At 46.2% G+C, this 26825-nt stretch overlaps 1 protein-coding gene across 1 annotated transcript in view; it reads right to left on the reverse strand.

Moving 5' to 3' along the window:
* Caln1 (calneuron 1) overlaps positions 1 to 26825 on the reverse strand; it is a gene marked incomplete at its 3' end in the record, with an annotated part of 294119 nt that overhangs the window by 36176 nt on the left and 231118 nt on the right. The window contains exon 4 of the mRNA XM_050146631.1: positions 15700 to 15843. Coding sequence (XP_050002588.1) covers positions 15700 to 15843 — 144 coding nt within the window. The remainder of the gene's footprint in view (positions 1 to 15699; positions 15844 to 26825) is intronic.

Here is a 26825-nt window from a genome sequence, read left to right on the forward strand (position 1 = left end):
TGTACCTCCTCCAACAATGGCACGCCTACTCCAACAAAGCCACACCTCCTAATTCTGCCCCAGCGGGTCCACTAACTGGGCACCAAGTATTCATACACACGAGCCTAGGGGAGATAGTCTCATGCAAACCACCGTGGCACATTTCGCTTTCAAATCACAATCAAAACTGGTATATAAATGATATGATAAATGCAAAAGCAGTCAGCAAAAGGAAGGAGAGCCCAGTCGTGGCCTTATGGATGCGCAGAGGCCACCGTTGCAAGAAATCCTTTCCCATCAGCACAGCATCTACCTACACACCTAGGAGAGAACACTGGTGATTGACAGTCTCCAGGCATCTCCCCCCGAACCTGACCCATCCCATTCTTCGTACCAGTGTTCTGTTTTAGGGGAAACCCTGTTACTCTGAGGAAGACAGCCTCTCTGTCAGGACCGCTTTTGTCAGACAGCTATCACAACATTTAGAAAAGCCAAAGACAGAGCCTGGTGAAATACCACGAAGAATTCAGAGCAGCCGTCACAGACCCGTCTTTCCTTCCCATAACTGGAAGGGATATTTACAGTGGGGCATTGCTGGGCAGCATTCTCCTCTGGATTGAAACACTCCCTGGAGGAGTGGGGAAGGGAGCTTATGAGACTCAGGTCAAACAAGCTTCACATGTCTGGGAAAGCTGAAACATAGAAGTTTATTTTATTTTATTTTATTTTATTTTGGTGGATTTTGAGACAGCTCTGATTGTTGTGGAACTCACTTTGTATATCAGGCTGGCCTCAGACTCACAAAGATCTGCCTGCCTCTGCCTCCCGAGTGCTGGGATTAAAGGTGTGCTCGGCCACCACCCTCCCTACTCTTGGAAGATTCTTTAAGCTCCTCGCAGCTGTAGAGCTGTGGTGTCCTAATTTCCTCTCTAATATTATAATAAAACGTCAGGACCAAAAGCTGCGCAAGGAGGAGAGGGTTTATTCTGGATCTGTCCGGCTGACTCCAAGTTGTAAGGAAAGGTTTGAAGTCGAAGCGTTTGTAAGCTGCCATCTGGGTTAGGGTGGGCTTTGCAGAGGTGTGGCTGTATTTGAGTTGCTGTTCTCCGTGTGCCCATTAACAGAGCAAGAAAACCCCACTGGCTCACCGTGGTGGACTTTGGTGCAATCACTACTCTAGGATTCCATGGGTTTCCTGTCTGGAATGAGGCAGATTGCATCTCCCCGGGGAAAGCCTCATGCAACAGTCTGCTTTTATGTTGTCACCTCAGCAGTCCAGAGCAGAAAACATAAAATATGTTTTGGGTCATAAAATGTGTCCAATTACCTCACGCCCATGAGGCTCTGTGGACTCTGTGTTGAGTTGGTTATACACACGCTCCAGAGACACAATCACACTGTGGCCATCCAGGGCACTGCCAAATAGGAAAGACATCATCTCCACTCTCCACTTATGTGAGACTCAGGATTCTCCACAAACTTGTTTAGAATGAGTCTTTTCTCTGCTGTTGTTTTTTCCTTTCCAAGAGATTGATGGTTTGACTATGAAATGTCCCTCATAGACTCGTACATGGAATGCTTGGTCCCTAGCTGCTGGGCTCTTTGGGAGGTGTCATAGTTGGCTTTAGCTATCAATTTGACACAGCCTAGAATCACCTGGGCAGAGATTCTCAATGAGGGACCATCTGGATTAGAGGAACCGTGGGAATGCCTGTGGGAGATAGTCTTGTTAATTGACGGGAGAATACAGCCCACCATGGGTGGCACCGTTTCCTAGGCATGGATGGGGTCCTCAAATGTCTAAATAGAAAAACCAAGCTGAGCGCACGCAAGCAAGAAAGGCTGCATCCATCCATTGTTCTCTGCTCTTGACTGTGGACGTGATCTGCCTTAACTTCCCCCACAGTGATGGACTATCACTGGGAATTGCAAGGTAAAATAAACCATTTCTCTCAGTTTCTTTTTCTTAGGGTAATTTCTACAGCAACAAAAGCAAAACTGACTGATAAATGCTCTTCAGGAGATGGAGGCTTGACAGAGGGCACACGTCACTGGGGGTGAGTCCTTGGGAGTGTATTATGCAGGACACCTTCATGTCATGTCCTTTGCTGTCTGTCTGCTACAGCTCCTGTCATATTCTCCCATAATGCTGTGCCTCACAACAGACCTAGAAATATGGACCCAAGTAACCATGGACCAAGTAGCCATGGTTCACTCCGAAACAGAGATAAAAGTAAATCTGCCCTCCTTTCAGGGGTTTCTGTCAGGCATTTTGTCATAGTTACTGGAAAAGTAACACAAAGGGTGAGAGTTCCTTCAGCATGCTAAGATTCTATGAAGCAGAACCTAGGGGTTGTTTTTTGTTTGGTTGGATTTGTGGTACCTAAAACCTCTCATTTAAGGCCAAAAGGACCACAAGGGATTAACTTAAAATTTGCTATATAATCCCAAGTCAGAGAGCTCTGTAGTTACACAGATTTCCTCCCACTCTCTGTCCCCCATTCACTAGCAGGTGTGTGTGTGTGTGTGTGTGTGTGTGTGTGTGTGTGTGTGTGCTGACTGTAGACATTTGACCAGCTCTTTTAAGATTCTGATGTTACTTATCTGTGATGATGAACTGGGACCTGGAACTGTGAACCAAAATAGGCCCTTTCTCCCCAAAGTCGCTTTTGTTGGGGTGTTTTATCACAGCAACAAGAAGAGAAACTAAGACAGACAGCCACACTTGAGAACCTATCTCCGTGTTCTCCTGTCCCCCCTCTCTCCTGAAACTGTGTTCCCCAATACCATCTGCATGAAGTCTGTAGGGATGGCGTGCATTCATTCATCTGCACGTCTCACGCAGAAAGAAACGTGTCTGCTGAGATAAACGACACGGAGACACTGCCATCAGCTGCTGTGTAACTTTGCATGAGGAGCTACAGAGGGATCTATTTATCCAAACTAGTGTACCAAGGACAGACTAACAAAGCAATTCCACCCAAGTCTTGCTAGGTGAGCCCACGAGAATACTAGCATCCCTGCAGCTCCCTGGACAACTTGCAGACAACTCCATTTTTTTATAAAAAAAAAAAAAAAACCCTCCTCTCTCAGCCATTCTCTGCTGGTTCTATAAGCTACAGGAGGGACCCTGTCAACCTTGTAACTCTCTACACTTAGTCTGCTTCATTAAATCCCTAAGCCTTGTCGACAAGTTCCCTGGTTTTATGGGTGCCTCTTCATGAGTTTCCTAGGTTCCACGCTGTCTCTTCCCCCTCCCACAGGGAATGTTCCAAAGAAGAGGAAGAGTCTGCGCCACCTGTTTTTGCATCTGGCCATCTTGCTATAGGGACAGGCAGTCAGGGGAGCAAAGCCACCACCACTGTGCGGGCTGTCATCCGGTGAAAGACGTTCCCTAACTCATCAGTACCTAGTAATCACCACAGACGATTGGGAAATTCAAGGCGCCTGCTCCCCGAAATACCCCTGACTTGACAAGCTCTGGCGGAGTAGTGCAAAGCTTCTAGACACTTTCCAAAATGATGTTGTGCTGAACCCCAACTCTCCGGCTCTGCAAGGTACAGTTGCCATGGCAACACCAGCTAATGAATATGTATGCAAATGAGCAAAGAATTTATTCATAATTTGACAGTTGTTCTAGCTGCTTTGCTCTTTCCGAGACTTGGAGGGCTGAAGGGCGGGGCATTGGAAAAGTATGTGTTTGGTAAAACATTGGTTGAGTGTTTGTTTTCAGAGCTCACAGGGAGGAGGGCTGTCAATCTTTCTTTTTTTGTGTGATATATACATAAAGTGGATTTCTCTGCATCTGTTCTAATAAACAAAACCAAAAGGAACAGGACACAAACGCTCTGGGTCCCTCAGGGGGAAAAATGCAATGTGTATATAACAAGCAAGGAGCCCATATTTTTCTCTGCTCATTGTTTAGGGCTTAAGCAAGGCCTGGGAGACTCCCAAGCTGTCCTGGAAAAGACTAACAGTATGTGATTCCCCTTCCCTTGATTCCCCATTAAGTGACCATGGATGTCCATGGCCAGACAAAAGCTGTAAATGACCAAAAACCAGAGCCCAGCATCCCAGAGAAAGGCTAAGAGGGGTGCCCTGGCTCTCTAAGGATACTGAAAAGGGGCTGAGAGTACAACTCGGTAGGAGAGCCTCACCTATCATGGGAAGGGGCAAGAACCTGGTTAAACTCCCAGCACTGGAAGAGGGAGGAGGGAGGGAGGAGGGAAGGAAAGAGAGAGGGAAGAAATAAGCAACAAAGACAGAGCAGAGGGAGTCAGAGAGAAAAAGAAAAGAAGGAGGGAGGGAGGGAGGGAGGGAGGGAGGGAGGGAGGGAGGGAGGGAGGGAACTGCGAAGGAAGACGGGCTCGTAATTCAATAGCAACCTAGGGCTGTGCTTAGAAAGCTGCACACATCCCTGGTTCTGGACCATTTTCTCTGCCCCTTGGTCTGCCGCCCTGTGAAGAATGCCCACCTTATGTCCCCACTGCCTAGAAATCCCACCAAGCATTCACCACTATGGAGGGTGGAACCCTCTGAAACTGTGAGTCAAAGCAATGCCCCCTCCCTTGCTTTTATTTTGTCAGAGAGCTAAGACAAGTAACTAATATACATACCAGATTTAATTGAATAGTCTGTGAGATTATAAAACTGGGGTCACAGAGTTACAGACTCATATAAAACGCAAGTTACTAAATGGGGCCCAATGGGACCTGACACTTGAAGTGGGAATTTCTAAACAGATCTGTCTAATCAAGGCCCCCAGTCTCTGTAATGCTCTGTCAGATGGCTCTGCTGGATTGAGCACCAGGAAGAAGCTCTGGCACCACCAGCTTATGCGATTGCCTTGTAAGGGGGCAACTATTCCTATTGCCTACAAATAAGTTTGACGGTCTCTAAATTCATGGCTGGACTAGAACCACCACATTCCAGGAGGGCACATTCCCAGGAAGGACCCAGAGTTGTAAGGCGGTGATGATACCTATCAGACTAAACTTCCAGGATGGTTGTTCTTATGGATTCCAAGGTGTTAAAGCAAGGATGACAGAGAATAACATTATACAAAGTTTCTCACTAAAGGGGTGCATATCCCAGGAATTCTATTGACTTGAGTAGCTGGAAGGGAGTTACACGGTTCTGCTTACACTCAGCATGGCCAACTGTCATTAAGATTGAGGTAGCAGGCTGAGAAAATGTGACCATAAGAGCTCAGCCCCAAGTGGGGCATCTTCATTAACCTATCGCCATGGCTCGGGGAACATCACGGAAGAGAAGGCAGAAAGAAGGTAAAAGCCAGAGGATGGGAGGAGGGTCCTGAAATGCCATCTTCTGGACATGGTGTTGACATGGTATACTATTCCACTCATGAGCTCACCACAGCTGCAATCATGATACAAGGCCAAGACTGTTAAAAATTTTAAGAAAGGGCTGGGCATAGTCATGCACACCTTTAATCCTGGCACTTGGAGCAGAGACAGGCAGATCTCTTTGAGTTTGAGGCCAGCCTGGTCTCTGTAGTAAGTTCCAGGACAGCCAGAGATACATAGTGAGACCCTGTTTCAGGCCAAAAAAAGAAAAAATCCAGGAAAGGGGAAGAGCTCTCAAAGCCACACCCTTCACTAAGGAGCTACTACTATCAGATAACGTGCTGGGGGAGGAGACTCATTCTTTTTTGAGGGTGTAGCTACCCTCAAAATACCCACGCTCCAGTGGCTGACTCCATACCCACGCACACACTTGCAGCACAAACGGGACTAGGTGAAGACATGAAGTGGACTTGTTGGGAGAAAATCTAGGGGAGCTTGGGGGATAAAAGGGAGTAGATATTATCATATTTAATTGTATACATGTGTGAAATGCTCAAAGGATAAAAACTAAACATTAAAATACATAAACTAAAATAAAGCTAACCAAAAAAGAGAAAAGAATGAGATAGCAGAACTTTCTGGACGTGGTGGCAAAGAAAGAGTTGCTTAAGATTATGGGAGTATGAAGATCAAGAGCATCCACTACCATTACACATCCTAAGAAGGCCTAAGATCTTCTCCCTCATCAAGACCAAGGAACCCACTATCATCAGCTTTGGTACTCCATTTTTCTACTAGTTGTTACGGTCTCAGTATGAATTGTGCCCCAGAGGCTCATGTTTTGACTGCTTGGTCCCCAGCTAATGGTGCTGTTTGGGAAAGCTTGTGACCTTTGAAAAATGGAGCACCCCAGAAAGAAAGTGGGGATGAGTTTTGTAGCCTGCAAGCGGACGTCCTGTGCCATCTGTGTTCTTAATCTGTGAAAATGTAACAGTCTCTGCCCAACCACCAATGTAATCATCCATACCTCTTCCACCAAAAAACACACCAAACAAAACTGAACTAAAATAAATTATTTTCCAAGTTGCTTCTTCTCAGGTATTTGATTGGGTTCGGCAATAAGAAAATTTCAGGGAAACGGTATGTTTCTGGAGATAATTTGAAACAGACATTAGTAGACAAAATATCCATGTACTGATCTGAAATAATGAAGTGTTCAGGGACTGAAGAAATGGCTTAGTGCTTAAGGTAATATATTACTGTTGCAAAGGACCTGAATTCAGTTCCCGGTGACAATATGGGGTGTCCCACAACTACCGGTAACTCCAGCTCCCAGGTATTAGACACCCTCTTCTGGCCTCTGTGGGCACTGGACTCACAGGCACGTGAATAAACTCACTTCCACACCATTAAAAATAAATCTTTAAGCCATATGTGGTGGCACATGTCTTTAATCTCAGCACTCAGGAGGCAGAGGTAGGCCAGTCTCTGTGAATTCAAGGCCTGTCTGGTCTACATAGCAAGTTCCAGGAAAACCAGGGCTGCATAATGAGACCCTGTCTAAAAACAAAGCAAAAAAAAAAAAAAAGCAAAAAGTCCTTAAAAATAAATAAATATTTTAAAAAGACTATGAAACTATTCATGTATATGTGCACATCTGTATGCACATGCATGCTACCTTTACGTTGGATTCAGACTCTCCACAGTCTACCTGCCTCAGCATCCTAAGTGACAGAATTACCACAATCTACCTGCTTCGGCATCCCTAGTGACAAAATTATCAGTATATGCCACCACACATGGGAGTAGTGAATACTTTTAACAAATAAGCAACTGTCCTCATTTGCTTCTGTGTTGCTGTGATGGAATACTGATCAAAACTAACTTGGTGGGTGGTATGTTGATGCCATCTTCCAGGTAATAGACATTCATGGAGGGAAGTCAAGGTAGAAACTCAAGGCAGGAACCTGGAGGCAGGACCTGAAGCAGAGACCATGGAGGAGTGCTGCTTACTGGCTTGCCCAGCGACCTTCCTTGTGCAGCCAGGCCCACCCACCCAGGGACAGTGCCATAGTAGGCTGGGATCTCTTACACCAATTAGTAATTACGACAATGTCTCACAGACAGGCCCAGGCCTGAGGCCAGTCTGATGGAGGCTGTTCCTCTGCTGAGATTCCTCTCTTTCCGGGGCATGAAATTGGCAGCTCTAACAGGAACTCCCAGAGGGTTTCTGTCAATTCACAGCTCCTTTTTCCCGTGACCCAGCCATGGCTCTGTTTCTCATGATCTCAGCGGTTTGCCTCAAAACTGACCCCAGAATGAATTTGCCCACCATAAAAGTAAGCAAGTTCACGTATGATGGATATCGGATAAATGACTTTAAATTGAACAGAACTAAAGGAAATTTGGCACTCAGGCAGCGGTGAACCTAAAACGCAAGTACACATAAATAAACAAAGCCTCCGAACATATCAAGAGACAGAATAAATCCTCAGGCTCCTATCGTGTTGTGAGAACGGCATAGAGTTAGAATTTAAAGGGAAGGGACCGTATATAAGTCAGGGAGGAGGAAGACAAATTCTGTGCTGGACTCAAAGAGCAGACTTAGAGATGCAGAGATGGCTCAGTGGAAAAATGGGATTGGTGTGCAAGCACCAGGACCCAAGTTTGAATCCCCAGAGCGCACATAAAAAGTAAGGCATAGGAGTGTGTGACTTTAACCCCAGCATTGGGAGATGGAGACAGTTGGATCCCAAGAGCTCACAGGCTGTCCGGCCTCGCTGAGACAGTGAGTTCCCAGTTTGGTGACAACTATGCCTTAAGTCATGCTGCAATCAGCATCCTGCGCTGGTGTCCACATGCATGCACATGGACACAGGAACTCACAGATGCACATGCATATATGACACACATGCACACACACACACACACACACACACACACACACATACACAGCCTACACCCCAAATTCTCCTTTGTAAAGCAAATCTTTGTTCTCTAACCACAGAAGGAAGGGCCCTTTGGAAGAGAGAGTCACACTGAAAATGTGAGCAAGTGGGGGAAGGGCCATGGGCTGCTGGATCTACCATTCCAGAAAACTTCCCTCCACGTGACCAACTTGTCTTGTTAAAAACACTAGGAATGTAGAAAGTGGTCAAAAGTATCCCTTAAGTCTCGAAAATACCATGACCTTATGCTCCAGCGGAACCTGCAGGAGTCATAGCAGCAGCTATGAGGACGGAGACATGAGAGAAGTGAAAGAGGACACTGCAGAGGCACAGGGACTCCAAATCAGCATTCTCCACACACTACTATGAAATAATTCAGCGCTCTGTGTGTGTGTGTGTGTCTGTCTGTCTCTCTCTCTCTCTCTGTGCATGTGTTTCAGTGGTGACTGAACCTAGCACCTTGTGTATACTAAGCAAGCTCTCTAACAATTACCTTCAACTTTAGCCCTCTTTTTACTTCCTTTTGCTACAGTTGCTCGGGCTGATCTTGAACATGTGGTGTCCCTGCCCCCCGCCCCTGAGTAGCTAGGGTGGCAAGCTGAGGTAGTTTTCAACGGGACTGGTCTGTCAGTTCTTCAAGGACGGGTCATCAGGGTTATGTCACTATTTACACTGCTGCAACCGGACAGGTGAGAGCACCACCTTGAGAAAAACTTGTTTTAGCTCACAGTTTGAGGGCAGACAGTCCATCATGGCTGGGAAGGCAGGGTAGGAGGAGCGGGAGTCTGCTCGCATCTAGCTGGATCAGAAAGCAAGGAGAGAGATGAAGGCTTGGGCTCAGCTGATTTTATCCTTTCTGCCTCTTTTTATTCAGTTTTGGTCGCCAGTCCAGGGGACAATGCCACCCACATTCCACATTCAGAGTCGGGGTGGCCGGAGGGTTATCTCCCCATCAGCTAAGTCTCCCTGGAAGCACCGCTGTAGATACAGATGAACATGTGTCTCATTAATGTACTAGGCATTCCTTTGTGTATGTGTGTATGTGTCTACATGTGTGTGAAGATACACACAGGCATGCAGGTGCATATGGGTATATATTTGGGTGCGGCCGGAGGATGATCTCCAGTGTTGTTCTGCAGAAAGCCATCCACATTGACTTTTTGTTGTTGGGGGAGGTGTGTGTGTGTGTGTGTGTGTGTGTGTGTGTGTGTATTACCATCTGTCCCTCTGTCCATCAGTTTTGAGACAGAGTCTCTCCCTTTTACCAAAACTTACCAATCTGACTATGATAGTTGGCCGGGAGACTCTAGGAATCCCCCTGTCTCTGCCTCCACAGTATTCCTATTACAAGTGCATGCTACCATGCCCGGCTTTTTAATGCGGCTTCTGAGGGTCAGACCAATGTCCTCATGCTTCTTAAGCAAGCACTTCACTGACTGAACCACCTCCCCATATACCCTTAGGCATTTTTTTAAAAAATGCAATCAACTCGACAATCAAAATAATCCATCACAAGGTGAAAACGAGGGGTTGAGTCCAAGGTCCAAGAAAGAACGTTTTCCAGTAAAAGGCCAAAGAAAGCCCTGGGCAGTGAACAGAAGCCTTGGGTTTTTAATTATGAATAATAGTTTAGAACATTCACGACACGTGCACGCATGTACACATGCGCACAAACACACAGGTCAGTCTCAGGACTGACAGCCAGCTGGCTACAGACCAGGAGAGGAATTCCAGACCCTCCTACCAGTCTTCCATTCCACCCTCTGGGACTGTCTGGCTGAGCCTCTGTGGAAGACATCCAACAAGTTTCCCCGTCCAAAGAGGCTACTGTTCGGCAGGAGCCAGCAAGGCACCCTGCTGCCTGGGAGCCCCTGATGGAAACCAGATGTGCGGATCTGGCATGCACAGACTTAGTTCAGTCAGCTCCAGCGAGGCCTCCTGCTCAAGGCATGACCTCACTGTCGGGCAAATCAGGAGGCACCCCAGAAAGAGATGGTGTCTGGGTGTGTGTGTGCAGATTTGCTCTTAATCATGTCCACATTTCCCGCTGTCTCAGATGCCAGGGTCTAGAGCCAAAGAGATGTGGTCATCTTACACTACGAAACCCAGACACTCACTTTTGTCTTTGTGTGTGTGTGTGTGTGTGTGTGTGTGTGTGTGTGTGTGTGTGAGTCCCTCCAGAGAACAACCTCAGCTGCTGCTGCTCAAATACCATCCATCTTATATTCCCTTTATTTTTTTGAAGCAGGATCTCTTGCTGGACTCATCCACATAGGCTAGGCTGACAGGCCAGTGAGCCCCAGGGACCCACCTGTCTCTGTGTCCCCAGCACGGGGATTAAAGTTGAGCATTACTATCATCAGGTTGTTGGGTTTTTAAATGGGTTCTTGGGATTGAACCCGAGTGCTCATGCTTACCCGATCATCACTTTTCCTTCACCATCTCTCATCCCAGCTCCTTTAAAGTTACAATTCTCAACTAAAATATGAGCACTTAACAAAGCAGGACCCATTAGTGTTTATCCTGCAAATACAAATGTCACTATAGTTTAGGCACATGCACTTAACGACACCACTATCTCCCCAGCCCTTTCTATTTACTTATTTTTTTTATATAACTTTTGGCATCACCCCCATAAAAAATATCAGCCATTGCACATGCTCCACCTTGAAGGAACTTAATTAGAGTCAACCTGGGACCAAATTGCTTTAGTGGATGCTTGGGTCCAAAAGTCAGGAAGGAAGGATATAAAACTACAGTCTAATTTCTTAAAAGCAGATTGGCTCAAAAGGCCTCATTAAGAGTCCAGTCAATCCATCCATCTCCCAAACTTGGCAGCCCAAAAACTTCCTGCCCCAGCCTTAGTAATAAAATGCCGAAAGACGCGCATTTCCCCCTCCGACTGGGCATTTTTTTAAACTTTACTCTTTTCACAGTTAGTCATTATTTTCATATAATTAGCAGCACATTGTTCAGCAAAAAAAAAGAATCTTTAAGAAAACCTGTGCCTTAAAAAAATAATTTTTTGGGTTTTTTTTTTTCGAGACAGTGTTTCTCTGTGGCTTTGGAGCCTGTCCTGGCACTAGCTCTGTAGACCAGGCTGGTCTCGAACTCACAGAGATCCGCCTGCCTCTGCCTCCCGAGTGCTGGGATTAAAGGCATGCGCCACCATCGCCCGGCAAAAAAAAAAAATAATTAATGTAGTTACTTGAACAAGACCTAGCCAACACTATAGGCCAACAGTCCCGCAGCAGCACCGATGGAACTGTGGGGAAGAAAAAAAAAGAAAACACGAGGGAGGAGGGGGACAGATCAGAGGCCATATGGGAGGAATGGGCGGGAGAAAGTGGCATGCATATGATCAAGATGTATTGTTTATATATATGACATTGTCAAAGAACAGAGTAAAGATACTCTATTAAAGTGATAATAAGGGAAATAAGGGGGTAGAGTGATGCCGTGGTAGCTAAGAGAACTTGGTGCTCTTGCAGAGGGCCTGGGGTTCAATTTCTAGGACCCACATGGTCGTTCACACCCACCGGGAACTCCATACTTCAAGTGGATTGAAAGAACCAGAGCCCAAAATTAAATCAAGTCAAAAGCATTTTATCATGGTAGGTGTTCATGAACTAACTGGTTAAATAGGTTGAGAAGTCATGTGATTGGGACAAAGTGCAAGAAAGTTGGTATAAATCGAGAATATTTACACAGCAGATGGAGCAAATGCCTGAGTGAAGAGTGTCCCACAGGATCCTATGGGCAGCGTGTCTTCCTGAGCTCCCCGAAGAGTGTCCCACATGGGGTCCTATGGGCAGCGTGTCTTCCTGAGCCCCCGAAGAGTGTCCCACACAGGGTCCTATGGGGCTCTAACCTATGTGTAATCAGACAGGATCTTCAATATTGTGAAAATACTCTGAGGACTGGAAGCTAGCAATTAAAGCGCCAATGCTACAGTAACTGCTCTAGAATCATCTAGGAGACACATTGCTAAGCATATCTAAGAAGGAGTTTCTAGATTTGGTTAACTGAGGCAGCAAGACATATCCTAAATGTAGGTGGCACTGTCCCATAGACTGGGACCCTGGACTGAAAGAAAAGGAGAAAGTGAGCTGAGCACCAGCATTCATCTCTCTCAGCTTCCTGACTGTGGATGTCATGTGACCAGTTCCCTCACACTTCCTTCCCCACACCTTCCCCACCAGGGTGGACTGTGAGCCAAAATCAAAATAAATCCTTCATTCCTTCAGGTGCTTTTGTCGAGTACTTCATTATATCAATAACTCATACGTGCACATGTGCACATGCACACACACACACACACACACACACACACACACACACACACACAACTTTCCAAATAGCAATTTCCACAATACTAGGGCGAAGATCTTATCTCAAAGCAAAATTTCAAAAACAATTAAAAACCAATAAAACCATCTTAATTTCATAAACAGAGGTATTGGTTGAAGTGTTTACCAAGGCAGAGTATGTTGGTGCATCCCTATAATCCTAGCCCTTAAGAGGGTGAAGCAGCAGAATGGCCCTGAGGTCAAGATTAGCTCGGACTCATAGCAAGAGTTTGCCAACAAAAAGACCCCTTCCAGTGTATTTTTTTTAAAGATTTAATCATGTGCATGTGTTTATGTCTGTTTGGAGACACATGCACATGAATTACAGGTGGTGAGGACTGCCCAGTGTGGATGCTGGGACTCAAACCCAGGTCCTCAGCAAGAGCAGCAAGCATTCTTAACCTCTGAGCCATCTCTCTAGCCCCGGGACTTCTAAAACTAAAACAAAAAAAAACAAAAAAAAAAAAAACCCAGCAGCACCTTCTTAGATTTATAAACAGCGATACCCGTTAACATTTTACTAAGGCAGGCTCACTGGAGTGTGTCATCTGTAATCCCATGAGTCCAGAGACTGAGGCATAAGGGATCATCCTGAACTTGAGGCCAGTGAGGATACAACCTTACAAGGCCCCGTCTCCAGAGGAAAACAAAAATTAAAATAAAATAAAAAGCATTCAGTAGGAAACTGTCCCTCAGTGCCCCTCTTAGAAGAGGATGGGAGCAAATGGAAGAAAGGTTTTGCTGAAGGCTTTTAGCCCTGGCAATTTCAGAACTGTGGCTACAAGAGACAACGTCATCGCATCAGGACTACGGAGACCCAGTGAGTCATCATCCATCAGAGACTGTTTAGACAATGCGTGACCCTGATCCGGCAGCTCCATGCCAAACCAGAGAGAAGACAAGCGGCATCCACAGCTGTACCTCATTCACCATATGGGTCTCCATTGTCGCTGTCCTCCTAACACGTCATGCAGGGGACAGGAGAAAGGCAAACAAAACCCGGTGTACAGAAGACCGCGCAAGTAGTCCCCTACCGGATTGTTCTGGTTCCCTGCATATCGCTGTGATTCAAAACAGAAACAACCCACTCTGATCAAAAGCAGGTTAGGGGAGGAAACTGCTTGTTTCATCTTACACTATGAGGTCACGGTCCCCCACAGAGGAAAGTCAGGGAGGGAGCTCAAAGCAGAAACGTGAAGGCAGGTGCCAGGTGTGTGGGTTAGTGACTTGTAGTCTGCTGTGATGAGACACTGTGAACAAAAGTGACCTTTGAAAGAGTTTGTTTGGGCTTACGGTTCAAAGGGATAGGAGCCCATCATGGTGGGAAGACATGGAAGCAGACAGACCTATATGGGAGCAGGAAGTTGACTGACCATATCTTGAACCACAAACGGAAAGTAGAGTGAACAGGAAGTGGGGCAAGGCTACAAGCTTTCAAAGCAGGTCCCCAGTGACGTACTTCTTCAAGCAAGGCTCCACCTCCTAAGGGTTCTATAACCGCCTCAAACAGCGCCACCTACTGGAGACCAAGTGTTCAAATACATGAGCCTATGGGGACCATTTCTCATTCAAAGCACCACAACTGGACAGCTTACGATTCCACAAAGCAAACTGTGACTCTACCATCACCTTTCCTCAGCCTCCAAAGAGCTGGAGTGACAGACCGGTTCCAACAGGCTTGGCTAGAACAGTCGTCTTTTTAATCTGGCTTACTGTGCTTTCTGTCGTTGCTTCCTCCTCACAGAAACACTTTCTGGAGCAAGGCTCTTGAGACCCAGGAAGTAAATAAAACTTGCAAGTCTCATGAAGTTCCTGAAGCTCAACAAGATTTACAAGGCACCTCCCCGACTTTATATAAGCAGTAACGACTGCTGGAGAAAGGAGACTTTCCCACCAGCTTTGTTGCCTATAGTTGTGGTAAGAGCTACGCTCCATGGGTGCTTGGGGAGCGGGAGGCAGTTTGGTCAATGAAGTACTTGCCTTGCAAGCATGAGAATGATAGAACGGATTGCCAGGATGAAAGCTTGAAAAAAAAATAAAGCCACAGACATTGAAGCATAGTTTTGTAATCCCAACACCGGAGGAGTGGAGAAGGAGCGTCCAATGGAGAGTGGTCACCCGTCATGAATCCTGAGTCCTAATGAAAGACACTATCTCAAAAATTAAGGTGGGTGGTGCCTAAAGAGTGACACCCTGACCTCTACATATACATATTCAAATGCGCTTACATACCCACACGTGCAAACCCCATGTATACACACGGGCAAACACACATAAGCTGATGTAAAATGGGAATCAGGGGCCACAGAGGTGGGTCAGCAGCTAAGTGCTTGCCACCAAGCAAGAACACCAGAATTGGAATCCCTGGGACCCACATAAAACATGCATGGGTGTTGTGGCCTGTCACTCTGGACTCAGAAGGTAAGGATGGGATTCTCACAGCACATGACTCGCTAGATTAGGTATATTGGGAGCTCTGGGTTTGCTTCAGAGATCCTGCCTCAGGGAACAAGGCAGAAGAACAATCAAAGATGATTCTGAACATCATGCTGAAGCCAACACACATGTACACACACATATGCTCATAGACACATGCACACAATATACACATGCATGCACAACATATGCATGAAAATGGAAATGTAAGATTTATATTATTTATGAGTCTCTGTGTGTGTGTGTGGTGTGTATGTGTATGTGTGCCATTAGTGCAGCTTCTGACAGAGGCAGGAGATGTCAGATCCTCTTGGAGCAGGGCTGAAAGATGGTGGTGAGCCATCCAACATGGGCAATGTAAACAGAATCTTAATGAAAGAACATATGTTCTTAACCACTGAGCTCTCTACCCTTAAAAATAAGGAAACGAATAAAATAAAATGGGAGGGAATGGAAAGGAGAATCTAATTTTTTAACCAACCAAATCAGCTCTATCTCTCTAGTCCTGTAACTGTGCCAAAGCTGTCCCGCTCACACGGTCCTGTTGCACAAACCCAGATCAAGTTCAAGCTTCTATTCCTAATGTGTAAACTGAGCAGGGACTTGAGCGGGCGATTGTACACATCCCAGACCCAGGGAAGGAGGCGGAGGCGCAGCTTGGCAGTACTAAGCAGGTCTCACCATCCATGTCCAGACGCTGCATGATGATAGCCAGCTCCACTTCACTCGGCATGTACCCCAAAGAGCGCATGGCCATACCCAGCTCCTGCTTGGAAATGAAGCCGTTCCCATCTCTGTCCAGAACACGAAAGGCTTCTCGGATTTCTGCAAGGAAACAGCAGAGAAAGTTCACCAGTCACGTGGCCACTTCATTGCCATCAAACCACGAGTGACTAACAGTAGCATCTTGCTGTACCAGTAGGAAGCTTGCTGCCTTCCTTGTTGCCGTGACTGGACACATGATAAAAACGGTTTCAGAAAGAAAGAGTGAAGCAATGAGGCTCAGTTGATAGAGTGCTGGCCTGACATGCATGGAGACACAGGGTTCCAACCCCAGCACTGTGTAGACCGGGCATCCTGATGCTCAGTAGTAACCCCAGCCCTCAGAAGGAAGGGTGGAAGCAGAAGGACCAGATGTTCAAGGATATCCTAGGCTTATGTGTCGCTGTGGCAAGACAGAGGCCAGACTCAACCACATGTAATTCTGTCCCAAAATAATAAATAGACAAATGGAAAAATAAGGTGGAGAAATAATTGAGGAAGAAGCCCAAAGTCTATCTCTGACCTGTAAATCTCTGACCTCACACACGTACAAGCACGCGCATGCGCGCACGCACATATGTACACACACACACAAATAATTATAAAATAAAACTGAAAAGAAAGAGAGGAGGAAGAAAGGAAGGTCCAGGAAAATAAAGGAGGAAAAGAGGAATGGGAGAGAAAAAAGCAGGAGGTAAACTGCCCTAAATATCTGCACACGGTGCCATAGGCACAGTCAGGTGGGGACCCCAGCAGAAAATTGCCTTGATAAAGGGAGAGACTGTGTGAGCTTCGCAGAAATGACAGGGTCAGGGGGGGGAGAATGTGAGAGTCCCCCTGCTGCTGGTGATGGTGACACGCAGCGTTTAATAACATCAGAGGACACGAGGTGAGGCTCCCACTGTTTCCATTTCGTCCCTGTAATCTGCAGTTATTTTATAAACAGCCGCAGCTCAACACCAATGTCACAGAGCTTCACGACAACTTTAATCACTTTCTTCCTAGTCTGGAAAAGAACTGGGCTCTGCTATCCCCTGGCTCACTTCGCATGGCAGGAGGTCTCCCGCTCTTTACTCTGGGTTCTACCTAACTCCCCATCCCACCGCCCCGAGCCTCCAACGCTGGCAGTCTTGGATTAAGTGAACATTTCTCATCATGTCCCCCTTTGCAAGGTATGAGAAATTCAAGATCAGAGTTTAAAGAAAAGAGGTCCATCCCGGGTATCAAAAGAACATGGGATCTGCAGCCATTTGGAGTTGCTCCAAAAAAAAACTCCAGCATAGGGCGGCTGCAGGGAAGGCTCAGTGGTAAGAGTACTGACCGTACAAACATGGGCACTGAAGTCCATGATATTTGTCTCTCTCAGCTCCTCTTATTTCAGTTAACTTAACCTTCAGCTTCCTGCAAACACATAACTCGATTCTTCATTAAGGCACCATAACACCCTATTGTGTATAGGTACTGCGTTTCCTTTATCATTTGTAGACATACATAGAGATTGGGCCAACATTCAAGCTATTGTGCCTAGCGCAACCATCATCACAAGTGTTCACATGTAAATGTGGTATACAGGCTTAGATTTCCATTCCTGTGGGCAAATACCCAGGAGTAATAACACTCGATCATAAGGGAAGTTAGGAATAAGTGGGGTGGGAGGAATGTGGGCAATGCGTGCAGGTGCCACAGGAAGCCAGGGGGAGCACCTGACCGTCCTGAGCTGGAATGGCACGCAGCTGTGAACTACCCAGTGTGGGCACTGGGTATCAAAGTTAGCTCTTTCGGAAGAACTGCATGTGTTCTTCGCCACTGAGCCATCTCCCTCGCTGTGTCTTTCGTTTGTGGGGGACCCACGGTGACTGCGACAGTTTGTATTCCCACCAACCCACCTCCCTCTTATCTGAACATTTGCATTTGATTTGGGGACCACCCAGCTCATCCAAGACAGCTCACATTTCAATATCCTTAACTCAATCACACCGAAGAATTCTTTCCAGGGGAGCATTTGGGATTCCAGGGGATTAGACCTTGGCATCCCTAGGGCTGCTTCCCGAGTAATCATACTCTTCCATCCTGAGATTCTTCCTCCAACAACTTCCTTTTCTCTTTCCTCCCCAAAGACACATTCGCCCTTTGAGATCACTCCTAATTTCATTTCTGTTGCTGTCATCAGGCACCCTGACTAAGAGCAATGGAAGGGAGGCAAGGGTTTGTTCGGGGGCATGGCTCCAGGTCAAAGTCCATCACTGCAGTGAAGTCAGGGTAGGACCCCAGCAGCTGAACATATCCACAGTCAAGAGCAGAAAGAAATGAATGTGCCCATGCTAGCCATACTTAGCTGGCCTTCTTTGGTCTTCTATTGCTCAGGGTCCAGCACATGAAATGGTGTCACCCACAAAAGGCTGTGTCTTCCCACATCAATTAATAATCAACAATCAATTAACAATTAGCAATCCCCCCCACAGACACGCCCACTGGCCAACTTCATCTACATGAGTCCTCACTGAGACGCTTCTCGAATGAGTCTCTCATATGGAAGTTGTGCAAGGTTGATATTTATGTAGATTGCAGAGATTACAGCTTACATAGGCCCCAGAAAAAATGTCTCACCATTCACAGACATGCCTGTCTCTCAGTCTGCTAACTATTCAGGAAGCCATCACCCCTTTTACGTGACATGTGGCACAGCCCAGCACTGTGGGCAAAAATTGGAGAATGGTTGAGGCTTGCTGACCATGAGCCTAGGTGCAAGTTTGGTGAGACACCCTGTCTCAAGGGAACAAGGTGATAGGGATAGTGCAGGACACCCACCAAAATCCTCTGGCCTCCGTGCGTGTGCACAGGCATGCACAGCAGTGTGTGTGCAACATGCATGTGCACACACTCTTCTCCCAACTGTCTCATCACAGACTTCTCATCTCCATGTGTTCTCTGATCATACTGTAGGGGGCGCTAGACAGAGAGCGAACAGATTGCTGCAAATGCATCAGTATCAACAGAGTAAATATTGTAGTACTGAAAAGCTGGAGAGATGGCTAAGTGGTTAAGAGCACTGGCTGTTCCTGTAGAGGGCCTGGGTTCAAATCCCAGTATCTACATGGCAGTTCACAATTGTTTGTAATTGCAGTTTCAAGGGATCGGGCTCCTTCTTTTGACATCAGTGGGCACCAGGCATACAACTGGTACACAGATACACAGGCAAGCAAAACACCACATGCATTAACTAAATAGGATTAAATTAAAAATAAAAGAGAATTATGGGGCTGGAAAGATGGTTCCACAGTTAACAGTGCTTGCTGCTCTTGCAGAGGACCCAAGTCCAACTCCCAGCACCAAGGTTGGATGACTAACAGCCACCTATAACTCTAGTGCCAGGACATCCAACGTCTGCTCCTGGCCTCCAAGGGTACCTGTGCTCCTAGACATAAAGGCATATATATCATTAAAAATAAAAGTAAACCTTAAAAAGTAAGAATCAAGTCTTACTAGTGATTTTTAATCAGTTATTAATACTAGCTCATCATGTGAGAATGCTTTCTGCAAACACACGTGGATCCAGCAAAGAGAAAGACCAGCCTGCAAGCAACGACTCCAGGCTCCCGGCCAGGCTTAGTAGCTAATTATGTCGGCAGCCAAAACCAGAGGTCTCAATTTGCTCCTGTGTAAAATGAGCTGGGTTGGCTATGAGGCCCCTGCAGCTCCTGACAGCCCTCCCTTCTGTGGATCCACGAACATCATTAAGACTTCGAGAGAACAGGAAGCTCGTGTCTCTTACATCCTTATTAATCTGCCCTCCCCTCCAGCCTCTCCTTTCCTTACATGGAGAGAATAAAAACAAATTTTCAGTTAAATCCAAATTTTTCGTGTTTTCAGTCCTTTCCCATCAGCACAACACCCAAGCCCTCTGAGTTATCCTACCCGGTTCTATATATCCTGAAAAAAAAAAAAAAACTCAGTCATAGCAGAGAGCACTGAAGAATACCAGAGCCTCGTGCAGCTTGACTTCAGACACTGGAGATGGCAAGATGCACAGGCAGGATCTCCTGAAGTGTTTCAAGACAGCTGGTCCCAACCCCAGCATCACTTTCCCCAACTGAAAAGGGCACGGCGTGCTCATTTTCATTCTGTGACTGGGACCAAACACTTTGATCAAAAGCAATGCAGGGGAGGGAAGGGTTAATTTGTCAACAACTCCAGGTCCCAGTCCATCACTGAAGGAAGTCAGGGCAAGAACTCAAACAGGACCTTGAAGTAGGAGCCTTGAAGGAATGTTGCCTGCTGCCTAGCTTTTCTTAAACAGCTCAGGACCACTGCCCAGGGAATGGTGTCGCCCACAGTGGGCTGAGCCCTCCTGCATCAACTAATCTAGACAGTGCCCCCACACAGACAGGGCCATAGGCCAATCTAGGTAATTCTTCTGTTGAGACTTCCTCATCAAATGACTCCAAACTGTGTCGAGTTGATAGTTAAAGCTCACTAGGACACTGGGATGAGGGTACTCTCTCTCCAGTCCCGGTAGTAGCATTTTTAGCTTAGTAACAGAAGAGTCCATAGACCAGAAGACAATGTGAGATTCATTGTCTCACATTCGATGACGAGGCTCATGGCTGGAGTTGTGGATAGACAATTTCCCATTGAACCCCTCTTTCCCTGAACTACTCCTTCCCAGGGGATCATCTCCACATCACACCGTTCTCCCTTGATTTTGCACGTTCTTTGAGGATGCTGAGAGCACCAAACACAGAAGTCCCCTTCTGAGGTGGCTAATATTGTCACTTGGTAGCATCCAGAACCACCCAGGCTCTATATACATCTCTGGGGTTGTCTTGAAGATGTTTCTAGATCAAGTTTAACTGACGATGGAATCACTGTACACTGTTGGGGTATAATTCCATGGGCTGGGGTCCTAGACTGAAGAGGAGGGAGAAAGGAGGTGAGCATCAGCATCCCTCCTCTTCTTCCCTCCCGACTGTGGTATCATGTGACCAGCTGCCTCACACTCCTGCCACCACGCCTCCCCTATCAGATGGACGGTGACAGCGGAATGTGACCAGAAATAAACCCTTCTACCATCAAGTTGCTTTCTATCAGATATGTTGTCCCAGCAATAAGCACCTAGTACACCTTCCATATTAGTTAAGTTTTCTTATCACTATGGTCGAAATCCTTCAGGGGACATAGGATTTAGTTGGCCTCGCCTTTTCACAGGTCACAGATATTTTGGGGGAAAAATCATGGTGGCAGGAGTGTGTGACAGAGGAGACTTCTTCACTTCTCAGCTATCGGGGAAGCAGAGCCTGAGACACAAAGGGGCCAGGCATAATATACCCACTAGGATCCCGGGCCCAACTCCCTGCCCCCAGTGACCTACATCTTCTAACTAGGTCTCACTTCCTAAACTTTCCAGAACTTCCCCAAATAGCATCACCATCTGGGGGTACATTTCATAGTTATGATGCTGTCTGTGGCAGAGCCCCACATTGCTCCTGTGGACTCTGCACGCCCAGAAATCACTGGGAACATTGGCCTGTATCCTTAACATTGAACAGACAAGAGCATCCTTGTGAGGTGTGGGTCTGTGGCCAGAGATCAGTAGGTCATTGCTGTTCTTGTCTGAGACCATAACCGTCTTGGCAGGAGGGAAGCTGTCCCAAAGAAACACCTCTCTCTTCAGCTACCAGATTATTGGAACAATGAACTTTCTCCAGGAGTCCTCATGCTAGGGAAAGGGAAAGCTGAGGCCCTGGGAACAGGCAGTTCTGACTATTTGTCAAAGAACCATGCAGAAGATTGAAGCCTAGAAAAGGAGAAGTCCGTGATGGGTGGGACCACACCCTGCCATATGCATCCCCTCTATTTAAATCTAAGCATCACGTCACGATCCTGAAGATCGACTTGCAGGTTTTTTGGACCCCTCTGACCTCTTCCAAGGGAGGCTATTATAGTTAAAAATCTCCTTTTTCTGTTTGTCACCATTATTGGGGCCTTTAATTAGAATGTCAGCTGGACCTGGTTTGTCGGGGGGACTGTGAGGGCCCAGGCAGTGACAACTGTGGTAACAACTACATAAGATACCTGCTCCTGACTCCTAACTGACCAAAGTGTGGTGTATATACATCGTGTCTACATGTTTGTTGTATATCTCTATGGGGGGGTGCATATTCACACACATGTGCCTGGGGGAGCATGCAATAACTTCACTAGGTTTCAAAGGAGCTGAGAAATGGGGAAGAGGGAGAAAACAGAATACAAAGCTAGAATCCCGTCACAGAGCTCCTGGAAATTCAATCTTTCCAGGCTAAAGCAAGCCAGACTGGCTGGAAGAGACAGGTAATGTGCCTCTTTTTATTCTTATTAGCACAGCGTGGTATGGAATGATGCTCATAAAACCAGCAGAGACATCAGTGCAGACAGGACCCCTTTGTGTCTGGCTCGCAGCACCAGTGGGCTCTGGCTCTACTTCTTCTTCCATGCAAAGTGGGGACCACAGCTCTAGCATTTGGGAATAGGCCATGAGCATGTACTCTTTAGCGGAATTCCCTCTTTGATGGCAGTATGAGTGTGTGTGAGGGTGCATGCATGCGTGTGTGTGCACGTACGCATATGCATGCATGCATGTGTGTGTGCGGAGGGGTTGAGGTTTCTTGCGCCTCAAAGTTAGGTGAACATGCTGTCCCAGCATCTTTGATTCAGTCTTTGATTCCCTTCCAGTCTTGAATGCATGGTTGGGCTCAATGAAACCCCAGCACCTCTAAGATGCCTTCATAAGCTTCATAAGTAATGCCTGGGATGGTTATAGGGGACTATTCTTGTTTCATTTCTGTTGATGTGATAAAACATCCTGACCAAAAAAAAAAAACCCTTAGAGGAGAACACAGGTTTGTTTGAGCTCACACTTCCAGGTGAGGTCAGAGCCCAGAGAGGTCATAGCAGCAGGAGCTTGAAGTACTAGTGACATCACATCCACAGTCAAGAAGAGAGCAATGGCTACATAATCACTTACTTAGGCTTAGCCCTATCTCTACATTTTCACAGTCCAGGACCCAAACCCAGGGAATGATGCTGCCCACACTGGGTACTTTCCCAATACATCAGTGAGCAGAATCAAGACAATGTTCCACGGACCTACCCCTATAGGCCAACCCTGTGTAGGCAATCTTTCATGAGACTCTCTTCCCAGATTTCCCAGAGGATGCTAGGTTGCATCAAGTGGATAATTACAAGTAACCATTACAGAAGAAGATGGGTCACTTTATAATCTACGTTGTGAAGAACATGTTTGTACCTTGTGTTTCAGAAAGAAACCTGCATGTGAACACTGCATGTAGCCCAGCAAATACACACTGCTAACTACTTGCTTGTTCTGAGTTACCTTTGATAGATATAATTTTGAAGGGAAATGCAAGACTCGGTAGCCTTGGCATTTGCCAAGCCCCTGCTACACAGAAAGAGAGGGTAGTAAGGGAGAAAGCACCAACACCCTGAATCTCAGGGATAAGACAGTCAGACAAGACCAGAGGGGAAAGACTAAACTTTGGAATAATTGTGATGGGTAGTGTTTAGAATCATCAACTTGATGTGACCTAGAGTTCCCCGGGAAGAGACTCTCAGTGGGGGATTATCTAGGTCAAGTTGACCAAGAGGCAGGTCAATTAGGGGGTTATCCTGATTGTTAAGTGCTGTCAGGAGCCCCAGCCTGAAAGTGGGCAGCACCATCCCCTGGTTTTGAATCCTGGACTATATACGAGCAGAGAAAAACAGCTGAGTGGAACGCAAGCAAGCATTCATCCGTCTCTGCTCTTCACTGTGAGTGTGACAAGCTGCTTCAAGATCCTGCCTTGACTTCCCCTCAATGCCGTAAGTCATTTTAATCAAGCGTCATCACATCAGTAGGCATGATACTGGAAGACTACCTGAGTCCACTCCCTCCCTACATTAACTGCTAATCATGGTGAGACAGACCACAGGTCTTTTAGCATGATAATGCCTTCTCAGCTGTCTGACTCTCTGAATAAATCTCAATTCTCAGATTTCAATTACCGTCTCTGCTCATTGCTTTCTCAAAGAACTGGGCAACACCCATGCAATCCCAGTTTCAATACCATGCTGTCCCCCTGGCACATGAAATATAAAAGGATATAAATAAGACACTCCAGAGAGAAGAAATGCAATAATCCTGCGGGGTTGTCCAGAGCCAAATCTCCATTCCCATGGGATTCAGCTGGGCTTCTCCTCCTTAGAGTGATGCTCATGGTCTTGAGCCCAAAGGGCCTTGCATAGGAAGGATCTTGCTGTACAGCCAAAGAAACCGACTTCTTGTTTTGCAGTAATTGGTTTTCCTTAAAATTATCCTGCTATGGAGAAGGAAGGGCTTGCAAGGCTTCTTCCCTCCCTGAGGGTTTGTAGTGAATACACAGTGGCTTAGAGGAGGGGCTTATCATGCCCCACCCCTCTCTGAGGATACAGACAGCTTACAGTAGCTAGAGAAGTCATAAGGCTCTGTTCCTCTAAGGATTTACAGGAGGAGGGAGCGACAAGTCTTCAGTGGTCGAGTCAGGTATGATGCCCGTGCTCTAGGAAACAATCCTACCCCCACCCCACCCTAGGAGCCTCTGCGTAACCCTAATGAAACTCACTGTGTCGCACATTACATGAAGGTAGAAGGAGGGAGGAATGGTTGGGGAGAAACAGAAAAAGAATCAATAGGAGTCTAAGTGGGATGGAGAAGGGTAATGTGGGGTAAACAAGATCAAAATACATTAGACATGCATATGTCATACTAAAACCCATCAGTGTGTACAATTCACATGTACTAGCAAAAATATTTTAAAATTACCCATGACCAGCACTGAGACCCAGATTCAGTGTTCTGGCAAAGTTCTGCCTCAGATCTACACGATCTTCATAAAGATACAACCAGGTGAGGCAGGGACCAGGACAAAGGTCCACCTATCACAGTGAAGACAGACTCAGAAAAAGATCAGACCTCAGCCATTGGGAATGTTGTTGCTAATACCCTGACTTTGGGAGCCAGCTGCCTCTTGCAACCCCAATTTGCAACTTCAAGTTAGTCATGAAGAACATCTAATTTCCTGGCACGATTCCCACAAGATGCAAAAGTCTACTCATTTTCTGTATCTTCAGAAAGAGTGTGACTTTTCATTTGTGTGTTGAAGGGGTTGTTTATGTGCTCATGTGTATGTATGCTTGTGATGCGGATGTGTATGTGGGTATGTATGTAGACGACAGAAGTCAATGTCGGATATCTTCTTCAACTGCATCCCACACTGTTTTATTCATACAGGGTCTCCCTGAACCTGGAGCTCATGGACTTGGTTAAACTGGCTTGGCAGTGAGTAGCCTGAAGCTACCTGTCTCCGTCCCAGTCCATCAGTGGGATCATAGATGCCTACCACCACACCCAGCATTTATATGGGTGTCAGGGATCTGAACTCAGGTCTTCAACTGGGCCTTCTGAGTGATCTTCCCAAGTTTAAATGACAGTTTCCACTGCATGAAGTGAGGAATGGAACGCATGTGTTTTGTGGGTACACATCATTAAAAAATTGCAAAACTGGAAAGATCCAGTTCCTAGGTGAGGCAACTATGACCCAGAAGATGCAAGATACAGATGTGCAGGTCTTTATTCACAATAAGGCATGGACTGACTGGATTGGGGGTCTGGAGAGATGGCTCGCTGATTACGAGGATGTCCTGCACTCTTGTAGAGAACCTGAGCTTGGGTCTTACCACCCATGTCAGGTGGCTAACAACTCTGTGTAACTCTGGGGGAATCTATCTTCCTCTTCCGGCACTTCACTCATACATACATCCTACACACAGACACACAAACTCAAGTGCAAGTTTAAAAATAAATATTAAAAAAGAAAAAAGTAAGGAAGCATTTCTACCTTCTCAAAGGAAGGTCAAGAAAGAAAAAAACAGATTTGGAGATGATTAACACAGGTATTCACTCCACAAACAGCTGCTATTTATTTACTATCTATCAGATACATTAGGAGACATGGTTAGTGAGTAAACCCTTCAGGCTTCAAAAATCTAATCTAGATGACAAAAAAGAGGTTGACCAGATGTCCCTTGGCAAGAATAGCAAAAGGAATGATTCAAGATCCCACAGACTTCTTTAAGATGGAGGCAAACTCTACAGAAAAAGTGTTGTGTCAGAGTTGGTGGCAAGACACAGCCCAGCCCAGGAGTGATCTGAGGAGTTCCTTCTCCCTTAGGAACGTCTACTCAGGTAAGGCCAGAATCTTGACTATGCTGCATAAAAGAGTATCAAGATGAGTATTCTACTTTCATTTATTTTGTTGTGATAAAAACACCCTGAGCCTAAGGGACAAAGGGAAGAAAAGCATATAGTCCACCACTGAAGAGAAGTCACAGTGGCAGAAGATTGGAGACATCTGGTCTCACCATACCCACAGTTAACAGTACAAAGAAATGAACCAACATTTCCTGGAGTTGTTCTTGCATAGCTTTCTCTGGTCTCATATGTTCAGGTCACAGCCTACGAAATGGTGCTGCCCACATTCAGGAAAGGTCTTCCTGTATCAGTTAACAATCAGGGCAAGTCCCACAGACACGCTCACAGGTTAACCTGGCCTACATAAGCACCCATTAAGAGAGTTAAGATCTCTTTCCAGGAGATTTTAGATTGTGTCAAGTTGATAGTTAAAACTAGCCAGCACAATGAGTCAGAGTGACACAAAGCTAGTGAGTTTATTAATAGAAGAGAGAGTATGCATTTTAGCTGAAGCAAAGGAATTTAGAGAAAGAGAGACAATTAGGAATAGGAGAGTACACATTAAACACATGGACATAGAGTTCTCGAGAGGGAGAGTCACACTTACACATCTCTGAATACTAGGTATTGGGGATGGGGAGATGGCTTAGTGGGAAAACAGCTTGCAATGCAAGCGTGAGAATCTGAGTTTGGGTCCCCCAAACCAATGTAGAAGATAGGCACTGTGGTGCACATTTGCAACCCAAACACTGGGAGGCAAAGACAGATACCGGAAGTTCATTGG

The sequence above is a fragment of the Alexandromys fortis genome, unplaced genomic scaffold, assembly GCF_014885135.2.
Source record: "Alexandromys fortis isolate MF-2015 unplaced genomic scaffold, M_Fortis_MF-2015_v1.1 scaffold_56, whole genome shotgun sequence".
Lineage (NCBI taxonomy): Eukaryota > Metazoa > Chordata > Mammalia > Rodentia > Cricetidae > Alexandromys > Alexandromys fortis.